The 27,426-nt window shown below is 48.4% G+C and overlaps 3 protein-coding genes and 1 long non-coding RNA gene across 4 annotated transcripts; 1 reads left to right on the forward strand and 3 right to left on the reverse strand.

Moving 5' to 3' along the window:
- Positions 1-619: 619 nt before the first annotated feature.
- Positions 620-2,632, reverse strand: LOC308357803 (metallothionein-1-like). Its single transcript, XM_080827606.1, has 3 exons — positions 2,124-2,632; positions 1,534-1,599; positions 620-853 (listed from the first exon to the last, which is right to left on the reverse strand). The coding sequence occupies exons 1-3, from the start codon at positions 2,149-2,151 to the stop codon at positions 762-764; spliced, it is 186 nt and encodes a 61-aa protein (XP_080683732.1). The 5' UTR covers positions 2,152-2,632; the 3' UTR covers positions 620-761.
- A 3,766-nt stretch (positions 2,633-6,398) lies between these two features.
- Positions 6,399-7,153, reverse strand: LOC308358745 (metallothionein-1E). Its single transcript, XM_080829138.1, has 3 exons — positions 7,017-7,153; positions 6,810-6,875; positions 6,399-6,648 (listed from the first exon to the last, which is right to left on the reverse strand). The coding sequence occupies exons 1-3, from the start codon at positions 7,042-7,044 to the stop codon at positions 6,557-6,559; spliced, it is 186 nt and encodes a 61-aa protein (XP_080685264.1). The 5' UTR covers positions 7,045-7,153; the 3' UTR covers positions 6,399-6,556.
- Positions 7,154-7,348: 195 nt separating this feature from the next.
- LOC308358746 lies at positions 7,349-18,633 on the forward strand. The gene is made up of 4 exons (XR_013968333.1): positions 7,349-7,468; positions 8,179-8,375; positions 10,907-10,993; positions 18,418-18,633. It is a non-coding gene; the product is annotated as an uncharacterized lncRNA (long non-coding RNA).
- Positions 18,634-23,706: 5,073 nt separating this feature from the next.
- Positions 23,707-25,414, reverse strand: MT3 (metallothionein 3). The gene is made up of 3 exons (XM_080829236.1): positions 25,069-25,414; positions 24,752-24,820; positions 23,707-23,945 (listed from the first exon to the last, which is right to left on the reverse strand). Exons 1-3 carry the CDS (start codon positions 25,097-25,099, stop codon positions 23,836-23,838), a joined length of 210 nt encoding a protein of 69 aa, XP_080685362.1. The 5' UTR covers positions 25,100-25,414; the 3' UTR covers positions 23,707-23,835.
- Positions 25,415-27,426: the final 2,012 nt, after the last annotated feature.

Below are 27,426 nucleotides of genomic sequence, written 5' to 3' on the forward strand. Positions count from 1 at the left end.
CTCGGGTCATGATCCCAGGATCCTGGGATCCAGCCCCGCATTGGGCTCTCTGTTCTGCTGGGAGCCTGCTTCCTCCTCTGCCTGCCTCTGCCTACACCAGTGACCTCTGTCAAGTAAATGAAATCTTAAAAAAAAATTGGTCCCTCAGGTGTTTTAGAACCCCATGAGGAAAAGCCTTTTCAAGTGGGTAATTGGGCTGCATCCAGAGTACTTTAGTTTTTGAAGTAATCTCTACACACAATGTGGGGCTTGAACATGTATCAACTGAGATCAAGAGTTGCAAACTACGACTGAGCCAGCGACGTGCCTGTTTTTGAAAGCCAACATTGCTGCGTACCTAAGTTTGACAAAATCCCGAGAATGAAATAGAAATTAAGTTCTTAGATTAACACTTTCAAGGAGAAGGAAAATGAACCCACCCCATACCCTTAGATCATCCAGATACTTTTTCAGTCGAAAAACTGACGGGGGAATTAACATGATTTGCGTAAGGGAGGTTGTTAGGGGCCAATTCTTGGGTCCAGAGCCCAGACTTCTGTTCCAGGTCTAACTCCCCACTCCAGCCACGCTGGGATTGCAATCCCCGATCTCAGAAGGGCACAAAAGGAAACAGCCAGAAGAAATTTTAATTTTTTATTATAACTCATGTATTTCATAGAAACAGGAATGTAGCAAAACGGTCAGGTAGTATGAAAAAAAATGTTTTGAAACTGTAGACTTGGACATGTGATCTATTTACATCGGGAACGGGCTCCCCGGGATCAGGCACAGCAGCTGCACTTGTCCGATGCCCCTTTGCAAACACAGCCCTGGGCACACTTGGCACAGCCCGCAGGGCAGCAGGAACAGCAGCCTAAGGGACAAGAGCCAAAGAAACACAGACACCCCCCTCTTCTTAAGAGCGAACTTGGCACAGGCCCTGCCCCCAACCTGAGGACCCTCCTGACTTGAGCACATGCTGTCCCTAGGCAAGAATTAGAGGCTGTCCTGCCCCCATCTGATTCCAACACAGGGCAGAATGCCTGGAAATACAGTGACAGGGAGCCCAGAGACAACGCTGGCTGATCGCTTGCCTTCCGGACAGAAATCCTTGAAATCAGTGAGGGGGAGCCCCCTGCCTAGCAGCTCCCAGACAGAAGAGCCACAGCAGGTCTGGGCTGTCCCCACGGAACGAGCGGCACTAGATCAGACAAACAACACGTGGTCACCAAGTTCATGTACACCAAGTGTTCAGGACACTGGAGGGTTCGGAAGGCTGCAGTAGGAGGCAGAACACAGATTGTAGTTCCGCCTCCTTCCTTGACACTATCTGCTGACCTCTGAGCCTCAGTCTTTCTGTTCTAGACGGAGGTTGGGAACTCACCCCTCTACATGCCCTTTCAGTTCCAATTCCGAGTCAGGGGCTCAAGGCGGGTGCTGCACAGAGTTTGAGTCACTGGCGTACTCCTGCCTGCTCAGCTCTGGGCTTCCCCAACACACACACACCCACCCCAAGCCCAGACCCTGGTCCCCCTAAGACCCCAATCCACTCACTCTTCTTGCAGGAGCTGCATTTGCACTCCTTGCATTTACAGGAGCCGGCGCACGTGCAGGAGCCACCTGCCAAGGAAAGAAAACAGTAGTGAGCAAAGGTGATATGGGAGCCCCAGCACTCGGGTAACCAAACCGCTCTGCACCCGGACAGTGCCCAGCTCTGGGAGCCCTTTTCTTGCCCCACCCAGTGCCATTAAGACAAACAAATTTCCTCCGTTGAAATAAGTAGATCCCTAACAAATCTGAATCCACAAGGAGAACCCCAAGCTCCAGGACCAAGGCAAGCCAAGCAGATAGGAATCCCCGCCTGCCATCACGTCCTGGCACCCCCAAAGCCTAAAAAACGGTCCCAAACCAGCAACCCCGACCCACAGCAAACCTCGACGTAACCACAAACACCCCCCACTCTAACCCCGAAACACAAAGAGGACGATACTCTCTCGAAACTTTGACCAAAAAAACCCCCACAACACGTGCTAACTCGAAAAGTCTACTCCAGTTCCAGATCCCAAAACCCTCCTCTCTAACTGCAAAGACACACTGCGACAACCTGAAAAGCATCCGTAACACCCAAAACACGCGGTCCTTACCGCTAGAACAAGAGCAGTTGGGATCCATCGCCACCTCAACCGGGAAAAAAAAAGACTCAAAACTAGACGCCACAAAACACCACAGCTGCAATTTGCTGAGAACTTTAGACACCCGCCGCCGCGGGCTGACTTTATAGGCGGAGCGGGTGGCCCGGGCGCAAAGGCCCCGCCCCTGCCCTTGCACCCGCCCAGCCGGGAGCGCACCTCCCGCCGCGGCCTTGGCCGCGCTGTGTGCACTTGGCCGGGCCGGGCGCACGAATCCCGGGGGAGGGGTGGCGGGGTCGGTTGGGCTCGCTGCGCACGGTGCGGAGGGGATGCGCGCCGGTTGTCATGCCGTGTCTCAGTCACCCTGCCCGCCCCTGTGGGCCTCCCCGAGGTCGGTAGCCGCCCCTGTTCCCGCGTGTTCCGGGAACCCGGCGCCTGGGTCCGGACCGCCTTCCCCACCCCCGTACCCCGTGCAGGCGTCCCCGGGGTCGCCCTTCCCGGAGCCCGTGTGCAACCCTGGCCTCCCCGGTGACCCGAGAGAGTTGTGTGCAGAGGACAGGCGATGAATGTGACCTTTGTGTCCCTTGACCTTTCTTCCCCATGTCCCCAGGTGGGGATGGGCTTTCAGGCCATTTTCTGCTGTACACCGTGTGGCGCACCCAGACCGCTGCCTCTCTCCATTCTGCACGCCCAAACGAATATAGGGGCGCGATTGTGCAGGGTCTTCTTGGCATTACAACTAGTGCTCCCCATGGTCTGCTGGGGCACCCCAGTCCCGGCGGTTTCCAGAGGGTGAGATGGTGACAGGGAGACCTGTCTTTGAATAAAAAAGTAAGAAAAGTAGTTATTTCCGTTTCAACATTCTGAGAATTTAAATATCATTTTGTATGTGCCAGGCCATGTTATATTCACTTTTGATTTGTGTACCCTCACAAAGACCCCAAAAGGGAATTACTATTACTCCTAAGCACTTTTTCTTAATGGATAACTACAATACAGAAGTCTAAGTTACTTGGCCCAGGTCCCACAGCTAGGAAGTTGTGCTCTGATGAATCCAGTCAGCTTTCTAAGGGAAAGAGAAGGTCTATGATAAACCTGACTGTAGCGTGGGAATGGCTACACTTGCCTACTGCTTGGAACCTTTTCATTAAAAACTAGGCTTCCACATTGGGACTCCTGGGTGGCTCAGTTGGTTAAGGGTTTGCCTCTGGCTCGGGTCATGATCCCAAGATCCTGGGATTGAATCCCACCTCCAGCTCCCTGCTCAGCAGGGAGCCTGCTTCTCCCTCTGCTTGTGCTCTCGGTCTGACAAATAAATAAACAAAATCTTAAAAAAAAAAAAAAGGCTGCCACAGCAAGCATGGGTAGCAATAAAAGTGACCCATTAGTGAAAAATATATAGTTATATATTATATTCTTATATACTAGCTATGATTTTCTATTTTCTATGTCTAGAATAAGATTGATTCTCATTTTCAGTTAAGGATAAGCAGTTTCCTTTTCATGTAAATTAAAGAAAACAGGAATCATTTCAAAGTACAATGTTAAATAAAATATGGTGTAGTTGGTAACAGAATGGGCAGGTGTCTTTTGGTATCTGATACAAGGCACAGAACATCTTTCTCGTGGCTTTATACCCATCATGTGAATCACAGTTGTGTGTGGGAGATTGAATGACACTCTCCAGCCCATAGGTCATATTCTTATGTGGCCAATAAAGACCACACAGGAAACATAACCGCGCACACCAGCCCTTGTTTGGGCTTATTTAAGCACACCAGAGCTTATTTGTCTGAAGGGAAATAAATACCCCTATGCTCCGCATCGTAATAATAAAGTCATACCTAGCACCCCAGGCCCGGCGTATTTGTCTGGAAATAAACAAATACGCCTTATGCTATGTATAATAATAATAAAGTAATAGCGAATATTAATAGACCACTCATCACATGCCAGACACTGTTCTAAGTTCTTTATATGTATTAACTCAATCATTTGAGTCAGATGCCTTTTTTTTTTTTTTTTGCCCTTTTTAGAGTGGAGGAAGCTATGCAAGAGAGATTTATGTCAAGCAGCTGTGACACAGGGGGGAGTGGCACTCACACGGGCTTACTGCAGCATCATGGCCTCACACTAGCAACCCGGTACCATGACTTCATGGGAACGGTGAGAGAGACACTGGACGCCTGGCACAGAGGCATCGTGGGGAGAGCCCTTAGCTGGCAGTCAGACCCTCTGTCTAGCTTTGTGACCTCTCTGGCCTTCGGTTTCCCATGTTTCAAGCTGGGGAGCAACAGGTCCATCCCCAAAGGCTCTTCCAGCTTTGACTAGTGAGAAGCGATATAAGCACCTAGTGAATCATCATCAGGCAGCAATGGACCGGAGACCCCTGATTAGGAGCTGTGTGACCCTGGGCAGTTTGCTTAACCTCTCAGAGGATAGCACAATTACTCCAGCCCCTGCATGTTCACTCTCTCACTGATTCCTACAGACCAGAGGACGTGAAGGATGGTAAAGACTTTCGTGTCTGTCCAAACACTGTGGCTGCATCTTGTCCCTGGGGACATCGTGTAGGCGGTACCTCCCCTCCCCCAGCACTGGTCAGCAGATTTCCAATCCCATCCTTAACCTCCAACCCAGAGTAATGCTTCCTAACTAATGACCCTTTCCCCAAGAGCTTTTTGGGATCCAACAGGATACCCTCTCCACAAATGTCGGAGTGGACATACTGACCACTGTTTATTATAAGCCCTAGCCAGGAGCCAGGAAACTGTCATTTAATGCCCACACAGAGATAGAATCTCCTTTCTACAAAGGAGGAAATGGGGGCTCAGTGAGGTTGAGCAGCTGGTCCAGGCCCCCTGTGGCAAAGTAGGCTGTGAACCCAGACTGCCTAACACTGAAGCCCACGCCCTGGACACACGCTGCCTTCTGAAATCCCCCTTTCACACCAGGCACCTGCCAGCAAGCAGGGGCCTGACTCCAGACATGACTCCCTTTTCCCTGTGATCCAACATCAAGTAGCAATTCCCTCCACAAATAGCCAGGGGGACTAACCGTTGGCATTAATTACAAGTCACTGTGGGCCTCACTCCTGCCTAATAAACACCACCACGCCCTCCAAAGCACAAAAATCAGCCACCACCGTTCACAGGCAACCGTGAACTCCTCCATCTGGAACCAGTTCCCAGCTACCCTCCCTCCTGCTGGGAAATGGCTGGTCACTTCCCCCAGTTCTCTAGTCACTCTGTCGGTTTCAAGTTGCCAAGGACAACTGGATTTTGGAGGGACAGATTCCTGCCTGACCTGGGGAGGAACTTCCAAAGATTCAGAGCCAAGTCACAGCAAGGAGCTCTCAGGGGTACAGGGTGTCTCTCAGTGGCACAATGGCAGAGAGGAGGCAAGTTCCTCGTGGGGAGGGATAGCCAGGGCAGCACTCCTTAAGGTGTGTGGTCCATGGCACTGGGGCATTTGTGAATTCTCTCTAGTGCTCAGTGGACATCTTCCGTGTACATATATTTGGGTGGCATTATAAAAACTAATTTTGTTCTTCCCATAGTCATTGAAATCATGTGTGCTCAACCTAAAATCATGGGCTTTATATTGTTCTTTTATGGCATTTTTCATAAAATCTTTATTTTTTTCTATAAATATTTTATTTTACAGAGAGCTCGCACAAGCAGGCAGAGAGAGGGAGAAGCAGGGAGCCTGATGGAAGGCTCAATCCCCAGGACCCTGGAATCACCACCTGAATCTAAGGCAGCTACTTAACTGAGCCACCCAGGCACCCTTATGTATATTAAACCAAGGTAAAGTAAAAAACGGGATTTTCCCATAGATTTTTTTTTTTAAGCCCCAGATAGGATTCAGAACAGGGGAGGGATTTTTTTCCCACCTCGTGTAGTCAATTTCAAGCCTTGACTCCATGAGGTACTGAAGTTGGGCAGAGAAACCGTGGAGCGTTTTAAGTCTGGGTTGATAGGGAACCTGCCTGGTTGTCTGTAGAGCTATGACTCGATGTCTGAGCGGTGAGTTCAAACCCCACGCTAGTAATACGTTATTACTTAATAAGCAAAATTGACATGAGAACACAGGGCTCCCAAGCCTTTATATCCTCTGGAATGATGCCTTTTCATTTTACCGAAGATGAAGGTCCCTGAACTCACTGGTCTTGCCTTAAAGCATTCAGTCTTAGGGAATTAACTCTGTGTCCAGAAACAGGTTTCTGCAATTCTGGTTGAATTCCCTACCCCAACCCTCGTGGGCGCGCAAAGGAAAACAGACCGAGAATAAAAGTCAACTTTTATTATGTAATTCACGTATTTTATAAGGAGAAAACAAGGAATGTAGCAAACTGGTCAGGTTTGTATCCAAAACAAAAAGCACCAAGAAAACACTGTAGGTTTACACACGTCGCTCTATTTATATTGGAAACAGGCTCCCTGGGATCAGGCACAGCAGCTGCACTTGTCCGACGCCCCTTTGCAAATGCAGCCCTGGGCGCACTTGGCACAGCCCACCGGGCAGCAGGAGCAACAACCTGAGAAAAGAAATACGACAAAGGTTAAGTACTGGGCACACAGATTTTAAGAACAGGGCGCACTATGGAAGCAGCACCTTCCCTCCCAAGAAAAGTTAAACTCCCCTCGGGGCATAAAGAGTACGAACGCATGCTAGTGCAGCCTCAAAGATTGCACTCACTCTTTTTGCAGGAAGTGCATTTGCATTCCTTGCATTTGCAGGAGCCAGCGCACGTGCAAGAACCACCTGCAAGAAGGAAACAGTCCGTGAGCATCGTCCGGGGACCCGACAAGCGGGAATGCATGCCGGGGTCTCCAGTGGAGTGTCCATACCCACAAACATCCCCATCCCCGAGGAAGCAAGACCAACGACTCCCAATCTCCTTACCGGTGCCGCAAGAGCAGTTGGGATCCATAGCGTAAAGAAACGGTGGCCGGACTCCGCAAGCACCAGCACAAACACAACAGGCACTTCAAGGAAGCGTGGTGGAGCGCCCCGCCGAGGGCCGGCTTTATAGCCGCAAGGAGCCGGGGCGAGTGCAAAAGCCCGCCCCCTGGCCGCTGCCTGCACACGCCCCGCGCTGAATCACCCGCGGCCGCGCGGCGCACGGGGCTCTGCACACGGCCGCCCGCTCGGTTCCCCGAAGTCGCCTCCGTGAGCCCCAGGCCACCTCGCGTGACGGAGGGCCGGGTGCAGAGCGGGAACGCCGCGTGCCCGGTGGCTGGGCCGTGTGCCCAGCACCCTGCACCCCCCCACCCCCACCCCGTCCTCGGGCCTGCACACCTCCCGCCCTCCTGGCCTGTGCTTGAACTCGTCTGCGGAGCGGACAGGGAGGTGGGGTAAGCTGGGAAGGAGTGGGGAACTCTGCTTGGATAGAAAAATCGGTTGGAAGTGCAGACAGATTACAAAAACCACTGGGTACCTGTCAAGGCCTAGTAATTCTAACAGCAGAGTAAGCCCATGGGAGAGGGATGGTTATGGATACCGTATTTATCCAGTGTACATGGAGGGCTTTATTGTGTGATTGTGTGTGATTATGTGTTATCTGACCGCTCTCATTTAATACTGTAGTAACTGTTAAAATGACAGGCCCAGAATGATGTCACTTAGGGGTCGAGTCACCAAAGTGAGCTTAATACCTAATCTAACTGCAGTTTCCACCTCCCCCAGAAATAGAAGTCTTAGGGGTCAGTCAGGAATTTTCTGATCAACACCCAAGAGGCCCTCTGTCCCCTCTGTCCCCGGGTTCCTCTCTGTTTTCCAAAGGAAGATGAAGTAGTCCACCCAGTGAGACCCCTGCCCTTCCACCTAAGCAAAGGTGACCTTGCCTGAAACGGTCCTTTCTTCTTCCTTGCTCATAACTTCCTGCCTCTCTCTCCTATAAAAACCTTCCACTTCATTCAATGCCTTAGAGCTCCCCTCCACTTGCTAGATGGGATGCTGCCCGATTCATGAATCCTGAAATAAAGCAAATTATATCTTCAAGTGTGCTCAGTTGCATTTTGTTTTTATTTTATTTTAAAAAATATTTTACTTATTTATTTGACAGGAGAGCAAGCAAGAGAAAGCATAAGCAGGGGGAGCAGCAGAGGGAGAGGGAGAAGCAGGCTCCCCACTGAGCAGGGAGCCTGTTTTTGGAGCTGGATCCAAGGACCCCGGGATCGGGACCAGAGCCAAAGGCAGACACTTAACTGACTGAACCACCCAGGCACCCCTGAATTTTGTTTTTAAATACAACGTTGTGAGGTAAGGACTATCCCTTAATCTTATTTTAAAGAGGAGGAAATGGAGGCCCAGAGAGGTTAAGTAGCTTGCCTAGGTCACAGAGCTAATGCATGGCAGAGCCCAGTGATTCAAATCAAAGCGTCCAGCAGATGATGAGGATAGATCATTAAGGGTAGACATCACGGGCAAGGGAGAGCAAGGATCAAGAAACTATAAGCCTGGTGCTCAGGAAACTCAGAGTCAAGGGGGCAGCCCCATGGGCGCATAGGGAAAAGTGACACCAGAGTCCGGTGTCACTAGGACTAGGATGGAGATTGCCTTCAGGGGCAGGGGGAGCAGAGAGGGGAAAGCCAGTCCAGCCTGGAAGGAGGTGGGCCAGTGAGGTAAGGAGGGTGAGAAGGTGTCTGCTGGGCAGCGGAAGGGGACGGAGTTGTACAGCAGCCCGTTGGAAAGTTGGCATCACCCTGCAACATTTGGAAGGGAAAAGCCCAGAAGAACGTTCTTCCCCCGTGTAGCCGAGGGGAAAGCGTGGAGGTAGCGTCCAAATTTCTCTCTGAGGGAGAACCCCCTGCTTCCCTGCTCATGCGTGCCTGGCTGCTGGCTAACAGATCTTAGATCATCATCCTTGGACTGTCCTGAGGGTGTCGTCAGAGGAGTCAGCAGCCTTTGGTTGCTGGAAGTTTCCTGGAAGCTTAGGGAACGCCGGTGCTGCGGCACGGAGTTCAGTGAGGAGGCGGGCAAGGACAGGCTGTTCTCGCAGCATTTACTATAAGGTCCTGTGGAAATGTCTTCATAGCTCAGCTCAACCGTCACTTGCTCGGGAACCTGTCCTGAACCCTGTGCTGGGTCAGAATGCCCATGGAACCTAATAGTAAACATCCTGTCCTTTTACTTCCTGGCACTTTCCGTGTCTGTAATATGTAGGAACGTGTGTGATTCTTGGATCGATGTCTGTGTCCCTCCCCATTCCAGCATGCTGCTGAAAACAAGAACGGTCATTGCCCCAAAAATGTGGCTCCAGACCCGGGCACAGGGCCAAGTCTGCACTATTTATATATAGGTGCTAATGCGTATTTGTTAGATGAATTAAGGGGGGTTATACTCCTTAATGTCCCCTCCTTCCCCAGCCCCACCTTACATTAAGGGCCCATTACAAAATGAAAGTAAAAAACTTTTTTTCCACTACCCTGGGACCCGTGTGCTCACATCAATAAAAACAGCAAGCAGGGCGGGAGAGTTGTGCCATCAGAGGGACTAAATTCTAACGGTCACTGCCACTCACTAGCTGAGTGACCTGGGCGCAGTAGCGTGCCAGGGCCCCTCAGAGCCTCTGTTTACTCGTCCTGTCAAATGATCCAATTGTACTAGAACTCCAGGGCCACGTGCAAACTGATTTTAGAGCCAAGGTCTCGGAAGTCTCACTGTGTCCAGCAGCACTGGGGACTAGTGCACTCACGGGTCTCCTCCTCCTCAGGTAGTGGGCTGATTTTGTCATTGTTGTTGTTATTTACATAGACATGAATGTTATATTCAAAAGTCCTGGTTTCTAATCAAGTGGTCCCTGGTCCACTCAGGGGAAACAATGCAACTCTGTGAAGAGACAATAGGGCTTGTTTTTTGCCCTGAAAGTCTTGAATTTAGCCTTGGGTCTGAGCCATCCATGTTGGTTTTTGTTTTTGTTTTTTTAAAGATTTTTATGTATTTATTTGACAGAGAGATCACAGATAGGCAGAGAGAAGGGCCGAGAGAGGGGGGAAGGGAAGCAGGCTCCCCGCTGAGCAGAGAGCCGAAGCAGGCTAGATCCCAGGACCCTGAGATATGACCTGAGCTGAAGGCAGAGGCTTAACCCACTGAGCCACCCAGGCTTCCCGGATCCATCCATGCTGGGAGTAAAATTTGCCTCCAGGCCTTAGCTGTCTGCCTTGAATCATTGTGACTCAGTGAAGGGAGGGTTGGCCAATCACCTAGACCTGGCCCTAGTCTTGCTCATTGACTTGCCCCTGAAAGCCTCACTGTGCTTGGGATGGAGATGGAGAGGAAGGACCTTACAATGTCTGCATCCCTAGCATGGTAGAGGGTGAGGGAGATGAAGCCAAGCAGTATTAGATGAGGAAAAATACCCCCCTGCTAATCTGATGTGAGTCATCAGTGTGAGGCAAGGATGGCCCTGGCTTGCATTAATAGAAGTATGTTATCTAGAGTGAAGGAGGTGAATTTTCACTCTCCTTTTAACTGCCGAGGTGGATGTTTATAGTTCTGTCCAGCTATCCACTCATCCTTCCCATGGCAGTACCCTTAGTTCTCCTTTGTACAATCTCACCTCCCTACTCTTGGTCCATATGGTTTGGATGGTAGAGACCCTGTCTCTGGGATCCCGGGCCATTCCGCCTCTCTGGTCACAGGGATTGGCTCTGACTGGTTTACTCAACCATGAACCAAAGAGAATCACTGAAACTTTTGCTGGGAATGCTGGAAAAATGAAGTTACTCTTTCCATCTACGCTTGAACCTGAGAGGAGGTGAGGCTGACTTTCTAAAGCCTTTTGTCTCTAGGAGAAGAGCCTGAAAATAAAGCCATGGCAAAGGAAATGGAGACCGACCTCACTGGAACACCTGGACCCAGCCATCCCTGAAGCCGTTGTGAGTCAATCATTTCCTTTTTAGTGAAATCATTCTGGATGAAGTCCCAGCTGGCACTGTGGGCCAGACTATCCTGAGGGTTGTCTTCCTGTCAGGCTTCAACTGTCCGGGAGACAGTTGATCACAATGGTCCTAAAACTCAAAACCCTATCTCGTGAACAACTGTTGAGAGGGGCGGACAGGGTCACTCTGGACGAAAAGTTACATTTGCATATTTGCACAATGGATGCTCTGATTGTCTACAGCTGTGCAACAAATGACCCAAAGCTCAGCAGCTTAAACCGCCATTTTACTGGCTCTGGTTTTGGGGGGCAGGAATTCCAACAGGGCTCCTTTGCCTGATTCTTCTGTTGTGCGCATCATCGACTGAGTTTACTTGGAGGCATTCAGCGGGTGAATGGGCCTAAGTCAGCTTCACTCACAGGTCTGGCCCCCTGGCAGGGATGGCTGGAGGCCTGAGCTCAGCTGGAGCTCTAGACCAGAGCTCCCATATGGGGCCTCTGCAGCACAGCAGCCTCTGGGCAGTGAAGCTCCTTCTGTTCAGCTCAGGGCTCCAAAGGCGTGAGGACCGAGGGTCAGCCATGGTAGCTGCGTGTCTCTCAAACCCTGGGCCCTGAAGCTTGCACAGCTCGGTTTCACCACGTTGTGTTGGTCAAGCGGTGCCACATCCTGCCGCTCAGATTCAAGGGGAAACGATGAAGACCCTATTGTTGATAGGAGGAGTCAGTGACTTTGCAGTCATCTCTAATCTGCCAGAGTAGTTGTGGGAAATACGTATATAATATATATGTAAATATTTATCATATATAATAATATACTATATATATCATTATTATATATTAGTTATAGATATTATATATTTATAGATTTTATTAATATATGTATTTATATTTATATATAGATTATATTAATATATAATATATTAATATATATTATTTATAGATGCTATATATGGGTGTCATATATATATAACTACAGTATTAATATATGTTATATATGTTACATATCATACAATATTAATATATAATTATGTATTATATATGAAGATATAATTACATATTAATATATTTATATATTATGTTATATAATATATATTATAGAATATATATGCTATATATTATATAGTATATGTTATACATGTTATTAACATATGTTTTATATATATATACACACACATACACACTTTCTCTCTCTCTCTCTCTCTCTCTCTCTCATTTTTTTTTTTCTTTGAGAGAGCACATGAACAGGGAGTGGAGTGAAAGTGGAGTGAGAGGCAGAAGAAGAGGGAGACAAAGACTCTTAAACAGGCTCCACACTTAGTATGGAACCCAACTTGGGGCTGTCTCATGACTGAGATCACGACCTGAGCCAAAATCAAGAGTCAGACGCTTAACCGACTGAGCCACCCAGGCGGCCCATGGGCAGTAATACTGAGCACCTGCTATGCACCAGGCCTGGTACTAAGGACATCCTGAGTTTATCTCAGGATAAACTCAGGATAAACTGCACAGCTCAAAGGCAGACCTTGGTTTTTATAAGACGAGACCCTCGAGGTTCATGGCCTCTCGGAGGCACAGCTGTCAATGGCAGCACTGGGATCTGAACCCAGAACTTTCTGACTCCCCGCTTGCATGTTTATGCCATGCTGAGAAGAAGAAATTAGGCTTGTCCTCTGTGGTCCCGAGGGCAGAACCTGGCCAAGGATGGGGCTGCAGGCGTAGAGGTTCTGCTCTAGAAGGGAAAGGCCTTTCCTGCAATTAGAGCTGGCCATGACCGAAATGGACCCACCTGGAAGGTAGTTTCCTGTTCCCACCGCAATAGAAACAGAGATGGTGATTCCAGCATCAGATAGGGGGATAGGAAGAGGTTAGGTCCCTTCTTGTCCGGGGATCCTGGGATTCCAGGGTTCTGTCACAGGTACCAACTGTCTGCTCTTAGATCTTCCTTCTCTTTCTACTGACCCTGCCTTCATTTTGGAGGTGTCTTTGTTATCTAGTGCTGCCTAACAGAGCGAGCCGCTGAGACAACACATGGGTATTGTGTCTAGTTTCTGTGAGTCAGGAATGCCGGCAAGGCTTAGCTAGGCCCTCGGGGCTCAGGTTCCCTTCCCGACAGCAAGCAGGGTGTCAGCCAAGGCCACAGTCATCTCCAGGGTGAGCTGGGACAGGATCAGCTTCCATGGTCATGGGGTCATCAGCAGGGTTTGGGTCCTTGGGGACTACTGTGCTGAGGCCTTGGTTCCTCATAAGCTATTGGCCAGAGGTCTCCCTTGGCTCTGAGCCACACGGGCCTCTCCCTAGAGCATTCCACAACAGGACAGTGAGCAAGCAAGAGAGAGTGTCAACAGCAAAATGTGATCAGATGAAAGTCATGGTCACTTTAACACAGAGTGACATCCTGTCGCTTTTGCAGTGTTGTATTTGGGAGAAGTCATTGGGTCCAGGCCACACTCAAGGGGAGGGGACACGCGAGGGCCTGAGCAGTGGAGTATGGCATCATGGCATCACGGAGGCCATCTTGAAAGTCTGACTACCCCGGATGATGGTGGGGGGAAGTGCTTTCTGCCTGCAGGCCCTTTGCACGGGCTGCTTTCTTTGCCTAAAATGCTCCCTCCACCCCTGTCCCTTTCATTTGTTGGGTCCCAGTGTAAGGTCACTTCCTCAGAAAGACCTTCCTGGGACCCCAAATATTGGAGTCTCCCTGTCATCTGCAAACATATGCCTTCTCTGTGGCACTTACTACAATGACGGGCACGAGTGACAGAGCAGCTAGTATTTACGCCCTCCCGATCCTGTGCCAGGTGCTCAGGGCTGTACATGTGCGAACTCACTTGATTCTTCTGACAGCTCCCTAAGGTAGGGTCGGTCGTCACCTACATTTTACAGAGGGAGAGACTGAGGCTCAGAGAGGCTGAGCAACACTGCTGAAGGGCATTCGCTGGTCAAGGGCCCAGCCAGGCCGTCTTTCCCCAGAGCCTGTGCACTTAGGCCTCTGCCACACAGCCTCTCCCAGCAGCTAGTGCACTGTGTGATTTTTTATTTTTTATTTTTTTGTTTAATCTCTGACGCCCCACTAGGCAGTGGGCTGTGTCTGCTGTGCTCCCTGTCCTAGCTCTGGCACCTGGCACAGTGCCCGGCTTGTGGTGGGTGCTTAATAATGCAAAGCAATGGAGAAGATGGCGTCTTGCCAGAAGCCAGTAAGAAGGCTCCTTGAAGGGCGAGACCTGCCTGGTGCAGAGTCCGCTTTGAAAGCCTGCATTCAGGGGGCAGCTAAACACCCTCTGGCATCCTTCCCTTCTTAGTAACCTGGCCTCAACCGCCCTTTTCTGTCCCCAAGCACTTCTACCCTAGGATCCTAGGGCGTCCCACACCCTCTTCCAAACACATGTGACACTCCCACTCCACGTTTTTGCTCCCTCCTTCTGTCCCTAAAAACCGACTGCAGATGCCTCCTTCTCCGAGGAGTCTTTCCTGATCTCCCAACCTGGTGGAGTCTCTCCCTTCTTTTTTTTTTTTTTTTAGAGATTTTATTTATTTATTTGACAGACACAAGTAGGCAGAGAGGCAGGCGGCAGGCAGAGAGAGAGAAGGAAGCAGGCTCCCTGCTGAGCAGAGAGCCCCATGCAGGGCTCGATCCGAGGACTCTGGGATCATGACCTGAGCCGAAGGCAGAGGCTTTAACCCACTGAGCCACCCAGGCGCCCCTAGTGCTTTCTTAAAGCCATCAGAGCCTCTGCTTGTACTTCCTCACCCACCCTGGGCCTCAACCTCCTGAACTCTAAAATGAGGAGAGCCTGGGTGCCATGGTCTTTAAGTTTCTTCCAGCTTCTAAAGCATCTGGGATTAAGGAGGGCAGGTGATGTAATGAGCACTGTATGTTATATAAGACGGATGCATCACTGACCTCTACCTCGGAAGCTAATAATACATTATATGTTAACTAATTGAACGTAAGTTAAAAATCCAGGATTGGGGCGCCTGGGTGGTTCAGTGGTTTAAGCCGCTGCCTTCGGCTCAGGTCATGATCCCAGGGTCCTAGGATCGAGTCCCGCATCGGGCTCTCTGCTCGGCAGGGAGCCTGCTTCCCTCTCACTCTCTCTGCCTGCCTCTCTGCCTACTTGTGATCTCTCTGTGTCAAATAAATAAAATCTTAAAAAAAAAAAAAATAAAGCATCCAGGATTCCACTCCATATTTTTGTGATGGCTTTACCCTCCCCACGGGTCTCTGAATTCCTTGAAGGGCCGAGACAATTTCCTTTCCTCTCTCATCAGTGTCTACCACAGAGCTTGATGATTTTTAGGCATTCATAAATATAAACGATTTGAGGGGGCAGGTTGAGATGGCAGCTCGGTGGAGAGGTATGTCTCCCGTGTCTGCTCAAAATCCCATGGAAAGAGGGAAAAGATCATTCATTAAAAGGCTGAGTAATGGAAAACTTTAAAGAACGCCACCAGAAGGCATCATACTCCCTGATTTCAAACTATATTACAAAACTGTAATAATCAAAACAGTATGGTATTGGCATAAAAATAGTCAAATAGATGAAGGGAACAGAATAGGAAGCCCAGAAATAAACCCACACATACATGGTCAATTAATTTACAACAAAGGAGCCAAGAATATAGAAGAGAGAAAGGACTGTCTCTCCAATAAATGGTGTTGGGAAAACCGGACAGCCACATGCAAAAGAATGAAACTGACCACTATCTCACACCATATATAAAAAATAACTCAAACTGGATTAAAGATTTTAATGTAAGACCTGAAACCATAAGACTCCTAGAAGAAACATGGGCAGAAAGCTCCTTGACATCAGTCTTAGTGATGAATTTTTTTTTTTTGGATTTGACACCAAAAGCAAAAATAAACAAACAGGACTCCATTAAACTAAAAAGCTTTGCACAGCAAAGGAAACCATCGACAAAATGAGAAGGCAACCTACTAACTGGGGAAAAAATGTCTGCAAACCATTTATCTGGTAAGGGGTTAATATCCAAAGTATATAAAGAATTCACATAACCCAATAGCTAAGAACCAGACAATCTGATTGAAGAGTGGGCAGAGGACACTTTTTCCAAAGACATAAAGATGGCCAACAGGTACATGAAAGGGGAACCTTCTAGCCCTGTTGGTGGAGATGCAAATTGGGGCAGCCACTCTGGAAAAAATACAGTTTCCTGAAAAAATAAAAAAAATAAACTACCATATAATCCAGTGATTCCACTTCTGGGTCTTTATCAGAGGAAAATGAAAACACAAAATCGAGAAGATACATGCACCCTTGTGTTCACTGCATTATTTACAATAGCCAAACAGTGGGAACAACCCAAACGTCCACTGACGGATGAGCAGAAAAACAAAGTGCATTATCTACATACGATGGACAAGCAATTCAGCCTTCAAAAGGAATGAAATGCTGACCAGTGTTACAACATGAATGAACTTTAAAGACATTACGCTCCATGAAATGAGACACGAAAGGACAAATAAACATCACATGAAGCCACTTACATGAGACACCTAGAGTAGTCTCATGTAAGTAAATTCATGGAGAAAGTAGAATGGTGGTTTCCAGGAGCCAGAGAAAGACAAGAGTGGGGAGTTACTGTTTCCTGGCGACAGAATTTAGTTTGGGAAGATGGAAAAGTTCTTGAGATGGATAGTGGTGATGGTTGTACAACGTAGTGAATATATCCAAGACTACCAAGCTATACACTTAAAAAATTTTTAGGGGTGCCTGGGTGGGTTAAAGCCTCTGCCTTCAGCTCAGGTCATGATCCCAGGGTCCTGGGATTGAGCCCCACGTCAGGCTCTCTGCTCAGCAGGGAGTCTGCTTCCCTTCCTCTCTCTCTGCCTGCTTGTGATCTCTGTCAAATAAATAAAATCTTAAAAAAAATTTTTTTTAATGGCCAACATTATGTTATCTATATTTTACCACAGTCAAACATTTTATTATGGGCAAAATATTTGAATAGACTTGCCAGCAAAGAAGATACACGGATGGCTATTAAGCCTATGAAAGGGTGCTCAACATCATTGGTATAAGAGAATCGCAAACTGAAACCACAATGCAATACCACTTTATACTTACTAGGAACGGCTAGGGTACAAAATGCAGGCATCTAAGAGGGCCAGTGAGGACGTGGAAAATGTGCAACCCCTATGCACCGCTACTGGAGATGTAAAATGGTACAGCCACTTTGGAAAGCAATTTGGCAATTTCTCCAGAAAGTTCCAGAAAGATCCAGCAATTCCAGGCGCCTGGGTGGCTCAGTTGGTTAAGTGACTGCCTTTGGCTCAGGTCATGATCCTGGAGTCCCAGGTTCGAGTCCCGCATTGGGCTCCCTGCTTGGCAGGGAGTTTGCTTCTCCCTCTGACCCTACTCCCTTCTCTCTCAAATAAATAAATAAATCCAGCAATTCCACTCCTAAATATCTGACCAAGAGAAATAAAAATATATGTCCACACAAAGACTCGTGCTCCAATGTTCACAGCCATTTATGAACATTATTTGAAATAGCCAAAAAGTGCAAACAACTCAAACGTCCACCAGCTAGTGAATGGGTAACTATAACACGGTATATCCATACACTGAAACTCCTATTCAGCAATAAAAAACAAACAAACGAAAGAATGAATGAAATGAATGAATGAATGAATGAATGAGATGTGCAGCTACATAGCATGAACCTCAAAGACACGATGCTGAGTGAAGGATGCAAAAGGCTATGGTCTATTTATATGAAAGTCTATTTATATGAAATGTCTAGAAAAGGCAAACTCCTGGAGACAGAAAGAAGGTCATTGGTTGCCTAGGGTGTGTGGTGGGAGCAGGAATAAACTGCAAATGGGCACAGTAGAACTTCTGAATGACGATAATATTTTAAAACTGTATTGTGGTCTGGACATTGGGGAGGGTATGTGCTATGGTGAGTGCTGTGAAGTGTGTAAGCCTGACGATTCACAGACCTGTACCCCTGGGGCAAATAATACATTATATGTTAATAAAAATAATTAATAAATTTTAAAAAAATGTATTGTGATGGTGGCACAACTCTAAAAACTTGTTAATATAATTGAATCGTACACTTACAATCAGTGAATTTTGCAGCATGTAAACTATATCTTGAAAAAGGGGTTAAAAAACAAGAAAACAGAATTCCGGCAGAAGCCCAAAACCTTTGAGAACTTCCTGGAAAAAAAAAAAAAAGGGCAGATCAAAAACAAAGGATCAGTGTCCAAAATATATATAAATAGCTTCTACAAATCAATAAGAACACTACAAACAAATAAGCAGGAAAAAAGAACAAAGGACATAAATCTGTAGTCCACAGAAACCAAGGGCCAATAAATCACTGGGAAGGTGCTCAGCTTTACTGTTAAAAGGAAAGGTGTAATTTAAAATCTGCCATTTTTCTCTTCAGCTTGACAAAGAAATTCAAGGTTAATGCACAGAGTTAATGAGGAAATGGAAAATTGAACACTCTCAGACATTGCTGGTGAAATGCAAGTTGGAACAGTCCCAGTGAAGGACTTTTGGCCAGATCTATTAAAAAGTCTGTTCCTGGGGCACCTGGGTGGCTCAGTTGGTTGGGCGTCTGCCTTCGGCTCAAGTCATGATCCCAGAGTCCTGGGATTGAGTTCCCCACATTGGGCTCCCTGCTCAGTGGGGAGCCTGCTTCTCCCTCTCCCTCCGCCTGCTGCTGTGCCTACATGTGTTCTCTCTGTGTCAAATAAATAATAAAAATCTTTTACAAAATTTTTTTTAAAAAGTCTGTTCTTTGTACTCCAGCAATTTGACATATCAGCTTACAACTGAGAGAAACTCACTGACACGTGTATGAGGAGAAGCCCCAGTCTGCATGTTGGAAAAAGTGGAATCCACCTAAATATCCATCCATTAGTCTGTAACAAAATTTTGAAATGAGCTATGAGGTAATCATTCCGTGATGTACTCTATCGCCGTTATTAGCTATCTGTGTCCTAACAAATATCTCCAAGGCAGATTGTTGAGTGGAAAAAAAAAAAAAAAAAAAAAAAGGAAGTTGTGGTATTCACTTGCATACGTAAAAATTAGCCAAACAGAAGCGAGTGCATTCTCTTCGTAAAAGGTTGGTATGAATAAAGCTAAAGATCCCTTGATTGTCTCAGGAAATCCCAATGTCCATATGCATATATGAAGTTTTTATTTATTTTTATTTATTTATTTTTTTATATGAAGTTTTTAAAAAAAGATTTTATTTATTTATTTGAGAGAGAGTGCATGCATGAGAGAGAAAAAGAGAGAGCGAGAGAGAGAGAGACAGCACAAGCTGGGGAATGGGGAGCAGAGGAAGAGGGAGAAGCAGAGTCCTCGCCAGCAGGGAGCCCAATGCGGGACTCCATCCTAGGACCCTGGGATGGTGATCTGAGCCCAGGGTCCTAGGATGTGGACCACCCTGGTGCCCCTATATCCTTGGAAAATTTTTAAATCCTGCTGTCCATTCTTACTAATTTGTATTAACTATCATATATTGTCGGTGTTGGTCTTCTCTTTCTCTCACACATAGTTATCTGACAGCTCAGGCTGCCATGACAAAATACCATACACTGGGTGGTTTAAACAACAGAAATCTATTTTCTCACAGTTCTGGAGGCTGGAAGTCCAAGATCAGGAGGCAGCTAGGGTTCGTTTCCCACGAGAGCCACAGCCCTCTTCCTGGTTTGTAGGCAGCCACCATCTTGAAAGAGCGCTCTCGGCCTCTCACCTGAGGACACTAATCCTAATCCTATTATATCAAGGTCCCACCCTGTGATCTCCTTCAACCTCCCTACTGGCCTGTCTCCAAATACAGTGACGTAGGGGGTTCGGGCTTCCACGTATGAATTTGAGGTGGTTACAATTCAGTTCATAGCACACATATGTCGCAACTATTTTCTATTGCCATGTAGCTTTGCTTATTTTATTTTTAATTGTGGTACAATGTACGGAGCATAAAATTTACCATCTTAACCATTTTTTAAAAAAGATTTTATTTATCCATTTGACAGACAGAGATCACAAGCAGGCAGAGAGTCTGGCACAGAGAGAGTATGGAAGCAGGCTCCCTGCCAAGCAGAGAGCTCCATGCGGGGCTTGGTCCCAGCACCCTGGGATCATGACCTGAGCTGAAGGCTGAGGCTTTAACCCACTCAGCCACCCAGGCACCCCATATTTTTAAAAGTTTGTTTGTTTATTTATTTTTAGTAATCTCTACACCCAACGGGGGGGCTCGAACTCACTGCCCTGAGATCAAGAGTCTCATGCTTTTCCAACTGAGCCAGCCAGGCACCCCTCTTAACCATTAACCATTTATTATAAAGACTTTATTTGACAGAGAGAGAGCACGCACAAGCAGGGGGAGCACCAGGCAGAGGGAGAAGGAGAAGAAGCAGGGAACCCTGTGCAGGACTCATCCCAGGACCCTGAGAACATGACCTGAGCCGAACATGACACTTAACCGACTGAGCCACCCAGGTGTCCCTCCTCTAATATTTTTTAAAAAGCTTTTATTTTTATTTTTTTTATTTGAGAGAGAGGGCACCTGACAGAGGGTGTTGGGGGTGGGTAACAGAGAGAGAGAGAGAGAGACAGGAACAAGCAGACTGCATGTGCTGAGCTGGGCTTGTAGAGGGGCTCAATCCCACGAACCTGAGGTCATGACCTGAGCCAAATCAAGAGTCGGGGGCTTAACTGACTGAGCCCCCCAATGAATGGATAGCAGTCCGCTGTTTTTTTTTATCCGTTTTTGTTTATCCGTTCACCTATCAGTGGATACCTACATTGCTTCCTCCTTTTGGCTACTGTGAATAATGCGCTACCAACATGGGGTCTACAAATATCTCTTTGAAACCCTGCTTTCAATTCTTTTGACATTACCCAAAGGTGGAATTGCTGGGTTCTATGGCCATTCTATCTTTAATCTTTCTGAAGAGCCGCCATACTGTTTCCATAGTGGCGGCACCATTGTTACGTTTCTGCCGCGGGTGCCCGAGGATTCCAGTTTCTCCACATCCTTGCCGACACTTGTCATTTTTTTTTTTTTTAAAGATTTGTTTTTATTTATTTATTTGACAGAGATCACAAGTAGGCAGAGAGGCAGGCAGAGAGAGAGGAAGGGAAGCAGGCTCGCTGCTGAGCAGAGAGCCCGATGTGGGGCTCGATCCCAGGACCCTAGGATCATGACCTGAGCCAAAGGCAGAGGCTTTAACCCACTGAGCCACCTAGGCGCCCTTTGTTTTTTTGATAGTAGTCATCTGCTATGGACTGAATGTTTGTGTCTCCTGGGGACTTTGGGAGGGGTTTAGGTCAGGAGGTGGAGCTCTCGTGAATGAGGTTAGTGCTCTTATGAAAGAGACCCCACAGAGCTCCCTAGTCCCTTCTGCCCTGGGAGGATGCAATGGGACGTGTTTGACCCAGAAGAGGCCTTCACTCGGACATGCTGGCACTCTGATCTCAGGCTTCTCGGCTCTAGAACCACGAAAAATGAATTTCTGTTGTTTATATGCTACTCGGTCTGTAATATTTTGTTATAGCAGCTCCAATAGACAGAAACATCATCCTAATGAGTGTGATGTGATTTGGGTTTGTTTTGATGCTTTTTGTAATACAAGGCAAGCCAGAAGCAAGAAAACAAGCACAGTTAGGTTTAAGGGTCTGATTTGAGTCCATTAGCCTTGGATTCAAATCCTGACTCTACCATGTTCTGGCTACGTGGAAGGTAGAAGCGGTGATCTCGAGATCATGACCTGAGCCTGTTCTTTTTCTTTTTCTTTTTCTTCTTCTCCTTTTTCTTTCTTTTTTCTTCTTGTTTTTGGAGTGGGGGTTGTTATAACTTCATTGGTCCTGCTCCTTTCTATGAAAGTCTTTCTTTTTTTTTTTTAATTTTTAAATTTGTTAATAAACATATAATGTATTTTTATCCCCAGGGGTACAGGTCTGTGAATCACCAGGTTTACACATTTCACAGCACTCATCATAGCACATACCCTCCCCAATGTCCATATCCCCACCACCCTCTCCCGTCCCCCCTCCCCCTAGCAACCCTCAGTCTGTTTTTTGAGATTGAGTCTTTCATGGTTTGTCTCCCTCCCAATCCCATCTTCTTTCATTTTTTCTTTTCCTACCCCCAAACCCCCCACATTGCATGTCCACTTCCTCATATCAGGGAAATCATATGATAGTTGTCTTTCTCCGATTGACTTATTTCGCTAAGCATAATACCCTCTAGTTCCATCCACGTCGTCGCAAATGGCAAGATTTCATTTCTGAAAGTTTCTTTTTATGCTCCTTGGAGCTCCTTTCTATCTACCAGACTGGAGACTGTCTCATTTGGATCAATGTTTGCTCAAATGAACACATATGCCTCTGTTTATCTTTTAATAGACCTCATGCAGATTACCCTAAGCTCTATTTCCCCATCTGTAAAATGGGTATAATCATCATACCATTCTTTTAGAGTTTAAGGATCCAGTAAGATAATGTACTTAAAAGGACTTAGCACAAGATGATCTCAAATGTATCAATCTTTTCTTTTATGTCTCATTTAAAAGAATCGTCTCTATCCCAGAGTAATACACATTCAGTTTCCCCCTTATGATTCTTTTATAGCTTTGATTTTGCTCCTAGGCATCTAAGCCAATTGAAAAATACTTTTTACATGATATGCAAAAGGATAGCCAATTGTTCCAACACTTCTCACTGACTAGTGTATCCTTCTGTCACTACCTTGGACATCTCTTACTCCCAGCTACACAGGGTCTGTTTTTGGACCCTCCTTTCTGTCCAGTGGATCTACTCCTGAGCTGACATCACTCCCTAAAGCTTTAGAACAGGTAATGCTAGCAGGTTAGAGCAAACCCCTTTTGCTATTCCTTTTCAAAACTGGTTTGGCTTTTCTCACACTCTCTTTTTCTACACTCAGCCTCTTACGTCTTAAAAATAAATCCTGGTGGGCTTTTGAATGAGCTGTCCTGAAAAACTAACTTGGAGGAAAATTGATGTGTTTACAGCGTTGTGACCTCTTGCTGGAAAACTTTTGTCTCCCAGAATTCTTTTTCTCCCTTCTCAGCCAACCCAGGTAGATCTGAATGTTCTCTTTCACCAAGGACTGGATCACAACCACAGTGGATAAAAGCTCTTATTACCCTAGTTGCCCTTGAAGAAAAAGGGGCTGGAGACAAACTGCCAAATGAGATGATTTGAAGGGAGCTGAACAGCTTGTTTCTGGGAGGCAGGCTATTCAGGGTGGTGACCTTGGAAACACAGCGGACAGTTTGCCAAGACAGACCCCTGGGCCTCCTGGACTCTCTCCTCTGATGGCTCTGACAACAAGTAGCTTTGCAGGAGCAACTAGAACATTCCAGGAATCACAGGGCTTTGGGACTGGGACCTGGTTTTAATTTCCCCCAACCCCATTGTACAGAAGAAGAACGTGAGGTTGACCGGTGGGAGCAAGAGACCAACATGGGGTCTGGTCTCTCTGTCCCCAGACTTGAGCTTGACTTAGCAGGAAGCTCAAGTGTTATCCGAAGGTGAGGAGGACTGTACTCTGCCCCCACAGCTCCATCCTAGCCCCGAACAGAACAGTGGCCATGTCTCAGGATTTCAGTTTTCAAAGGGGCAGTTCCCTTAGATTAGGCTCCCCCTACCCCCACCTCCTTCCCCCTTAAGAAGAGACCAGTCCTTGGCTTATGCCGTTCATGGGATTTATTGTCACTTGCCAGGGGCTGGCAGCCAAGCCTCACCACAGGAGAGGTAGCACTGGGCCACCCAGGCACTCTTCACACCCTCTTCACACCCGGTTCACACAGAGGGGCCGTCTTCACTGGCAGCAGCTGCACTTCTCACCCTCGGCCTCTGTGCCCTCTCCACCTTTGCACACACAATCCTTGGCGCATTTCTCACATTCTGCAGGGCAGCACGAGCAACAGCCTGCAGATAAAATCGGGAGCCTCTGATGGCCTCTCCCTGCATCTGTCTCCATCATAAGGGAGGGGGAGAAGGAGGGGTGCTAAGGGCCTAGTCACTGCCCCCTTCCTAGTCTCATGCCGGGTCTGACTCAGCATCTGCGGTGTGTCCGTTGCATCCTGGGGAGAGGGGTGTCCAGTAAGTAGCCCACAGCCCCTTCGGTGGGTGCAGGGGATGCACCACTGGGATGGTGGGGTAAGTGCTGGACCGTAAGGAGAAAGCATCATAGGGTGAACGGCCTTGAAAAGGGACTTGAAGGATAAACTCAGAGGAGTTGAGATGGCCAGGTGTGAGGGTTCCAGGAGATCCATGGGAGGATCTAGGGTTAGTCTTATTCCTCCCGCCTCCGACTCCCCAAGCATATTACACTGCTCCCGGGGAGACTGGGGGAGGTCAAGTTGAGGAGATCCTCAAAGGCCTGGGAGGGACCAAGGGACCAGAACTCCAGAGCTGCCCCCCAGCCTCGCCACTGGCTTCCTCAGGCACTGAGGTTTGGAGGTGAGGGTTTCAACCAGGGTTGCAGTTCTCCACCCCAGCTCCCCAGGAGAAGCCCCCGATTTACAAAAACATCTTGCCCCAGGCCTTGAGTACCAATCACTGGGGGTGGGGGCGGGGCGACTGTATCTTATGGTCTCCCCAGGTGGTTCTGTCCCAGTAAGAGTCAAAAGCAATATAATAGGGGGCCTCGGGTCTCTCCATCTTGCGTAGACAGACACCGACAGTAGGGAGCACTGGGGGCGGGGGGGGGTGGAGGAGGCGCCCACACTCACTCTTCTTGCAGGAGGTGCATTTGCATCCCTCGCACTTGCAGGAGCCTTCGTCGCAGGTGCAGGAACCGCCTAGAGGGGGGACGCCACAGGAAGAGTTAAATATGCTAAAACTGGGGTGCAGCCAGGCCTAAAGGAGGAGACGGGGTGTCGAATCTCAGTGCCTTCTGGAATATAGCCACGTCCACCCTTTGACGAGGTTAAAAATGGCAAGCAGGGAGGGTCCCTTCCCCCAAATGTCCTTGAGCGGTCGGTAGGGCGTGGGGTTCTCTGCAAAGTCAGGGGGGCGCTGTGCCGCGGGGTTGGGGGCGGGGGCTCACCAGTAGGGCAAGGGCAGGTCTCAGGGTCCATGTCCAGAGGAGCTGCCGCTGGAGGAGGTGAACTGACTTCTCCCGGCAACTGGACGCACTAGTGGCAGCAGGTGGCGAGGCTTTTATAGCCCCAGGCGGGGGCGCGCAAGCAGAGTCCGCGCGCGCACGGCGCCCCCTCTCTCCATCTGGGCACACGGGCTTCGGCGGAGGCGCGCATTGCGGCAGCGGTCCCCTCTCCCCCGCCCCACCCCACCCCACCCTACCCTGCTGCCGTGCGCACTGCAGGGTGCGCGCGCGTGCTCCCTAACTCCTCTCCGGGGGCCACTTCCCACTGCGTGCACAGGGGCGACACTCCCCGCTCGTCCGTGCGCGCGCGGCTGTGAGCACCGATGGGGACGCGTCCGCCGCGGCAGCAGTCCCCGGCAGAAAGCGCGCACCTCCCCGCTCAGAAAGCCGCATTGCATGTTCCCCAGCCCTTCCCTGCCTCTCATTTCCTCTTATTCTAAGATTCTGGGGCGCGCGACTCATCCAAATGGGGTGCTGAGCACCCTGCTGCTCCAGGACTCCATTCCCTCATCCCTCATGAATTGGGAACAGAGTCGTAACAACGATGGAAGGGCCTTGCAAACTGGATTTGGGAGGGGCGGGGCTCTGCGAAGCCTGAAGGACAGGCCTGGGGTGACTTGGGGGAGATCTGGGGCGGTGGTACTTGGTGGCTGCGTCCTAGCTTCCAAGGGAAGCAGCTCTCCTTTTATCGCTTCCTTCTGTTGAGTCCCTTGTGCCTGTGGTAGGCTGAAGAAATGGCCCCCAAAAGAGATCCGTGTCAAATCCCAGAACCTCTATTAACCTTATTTGGACACAGGGTCTTGTAGATGTCATTCAATTAAGGATCTTGAGAGGAGATCATCCTGGAATGGGGCTTAAATCCAATGACAAGTGTCCCTGTAAGACACACAGAGAATAGACAGAAGAGGAGGAGGCCGTGTGACCACAGGAGACAGAGATTGGAGTGACGTAGCCCGCAGCCACCAGAAGCTGGAACCGGAGCAGATCACTTCCTTCCTTTGGGCCTCACTCGCCTTGCTCAGCAAATGAACACACTTAATCCCCAGGAAACAGAGGAGCAAAGGAAACCATTAGATAACCGGTCAAAGGGTACTGAAGTAGAAGAATTGCCAATGGTGGCATTTCAGACAGTCACCTGGTGACCGCCCCCATGGGGACACCTCAGTTTACCTGCTGGTGGTGCAAACACCTTTCACGTAGCAGCGGGCTTCTTAGGGAAAAGGCTTATCTAGAGATAGAGTTTTATTATTCTCTAAGGTTTTATTTATTTATTTATTTATTTGAAATACACAGAGAGAGTGTGCACAAGGAGGGGCACAGGGAGAGGGACAGACTCCCCAATGATCAAGGACCCAATGCAGGGCTCAATCCTGAGATCAGGACCTGAGCTAAGGCAGATGCTTAGCCCACTGAGCCACCCAGGCATTCCTAGGGACAGTTTTAATTTTTTTAAAAATTTTAAAAAAGATTTATTTATTTATTTGACAGATCACAAGTAGGCAGAGAGGCAGGCAGAGAGAGAGAGAGGAGGAAGCAGGCTCCCCGCAGAGCAGAGAGCCTGATGTGGAGCTCTATCTGAGGACCCTGGGATCATGACCTGAGCCGAAGGCAGAGGCTTTAACCCACTGAGCCACCCAGGTGCCCTGAGACAAAGTTTTTTAAAAAGAGAACAGTGGAAGGAACGAAGGAAAGAAGGAAGGAAAGAGGGAAGAAGGGAGGGAGGGAGGAAGAAAAGGAGAAATTAATTCCAGGATCTTTGCAGTAAAATGTTGGAAAAGTGGAGGTGGGAGGGGCCACCCAGTGCCTCCCCAAGAATGGACATTCCCCCATAAGCTCTCCCAAAGGGTCTTTACCACTTCTCCCGCCCTAGCTTTCACTTCCTTCCGGGAGACGTATCCTTAGGACCTGCATCCCTCCCTCTTTAGACGTGATCCCAAGGCTGCCTCCCAAAGAAGGCAGGTCTGGTGAGCTTTCAGACTTTAGTTTTGCTGAGAGTCTCCAAATATCCCCCATGCAGAGTGAGCCTCTGTTCTCAGAGCTGGACCCTCACTTCCAAAGGTTGGCTGGAAACTCTTCATCCCCCAAAAGATGAGATACCCCAAGGGCCTTCAAGCGGCCTCATGTAAGGGGTGGAGCTAGCTGGTTCCTCCAGGCTTTGCCGGTCCCACACGTGTTGGTCTGCGAGTCTAAGCATCAGTAGTGGTGAAAGAAGAGAAAAGCAGAAGACGAGAATCAAGAGTCTCAGGAGACCTTATGGTGCGATCTAGCAAGGTATTTAATGGGAAGTCCAGGTTGGTTCTC

This window comes from Martes martes (genome assembly GCF_963455335.1).
Source record: "Martes martes genome assembly, chromosome: 17".
Classification (NCBI taxonomy): domain Eukaryota; kingdom Metazoa; phylum Chordata; class Mammalia; order Carnivora; family Mustelidae; genus Martes; species Martes martes.

What these genes read in the sequence shown, in the direction of transcription:
- LOC308357803 (XM_080827606.1), bottom strand. Translation starts at nt 2,151, where the DNA reads ATGGATCCCAACTGCTCTTGTTCTAGCG. An exon ending in CAACTGCTCTTGTTCTAGCG is followed by an intron (nt 1,600 to 2,123) that starts GTAAGGACCGCG and finishes TTTCCTTGGCAG; the next exon opens with GTGGCTCCTGCACGTGCGCC. An exon ending in ATGCAGCTCCTGCAAGAAGA is followed by an intron (nt 854 to 1,533) that starts GTGAGTGGATTG and finishes CTTGTCCCTTAG; the next exon opens with GCTGCTGTTCCTGCTGCCCT.
- LOC308358745 (XM_080829138.1), bottom strand. Translation starts at nt 7,044, where the DNA reads ATGGATCCCAACTGCTCTTGCGGCACCG. An exon ending in CAACTGCTCTTGCGGCACCG is followed by an intron (nt 6,876 to 7,016) that starts GTAAGGAGATTG and finishes TCCTTCTTGCAG; the next exon opens with GTGGTTCTTGCACGTGCGCT. An exon ending in ATGCACTTCCTGCAAAAAGA is followed by an intron (nt 6,649 to 6,809) that starts GTGAGTGCAATC and finishes TTCTTTTCTCAG; the next exon opens with GTTGTTGCTCCTGCTGCCCG.
- MT3 (XM_080829236.1), bottom strand. Translation starts at nt 25,099, where the DNA reads ATGGACCCTGAGACCTGCCCTTGCCCTACTG. An exon ending in GACCTGCCCTTGCCCTACTG is followed by an intron (nt 24,821 to 25,068) that starts GTGAGCCCCCGC and finishes TCCCCCCTCTAG; the next exon opens with GCGGTTCCTGCACCTGCGAC. An exon ending in ATGCACCTCCTGCAAGAAGA is followed by an intron (nt 23,946 to 24,751) that starts GTGAGTGTGGGC and finishes TTTTATCTGCAG; the next exon opens with GCTGTTGCTCGTGCTGCCCT.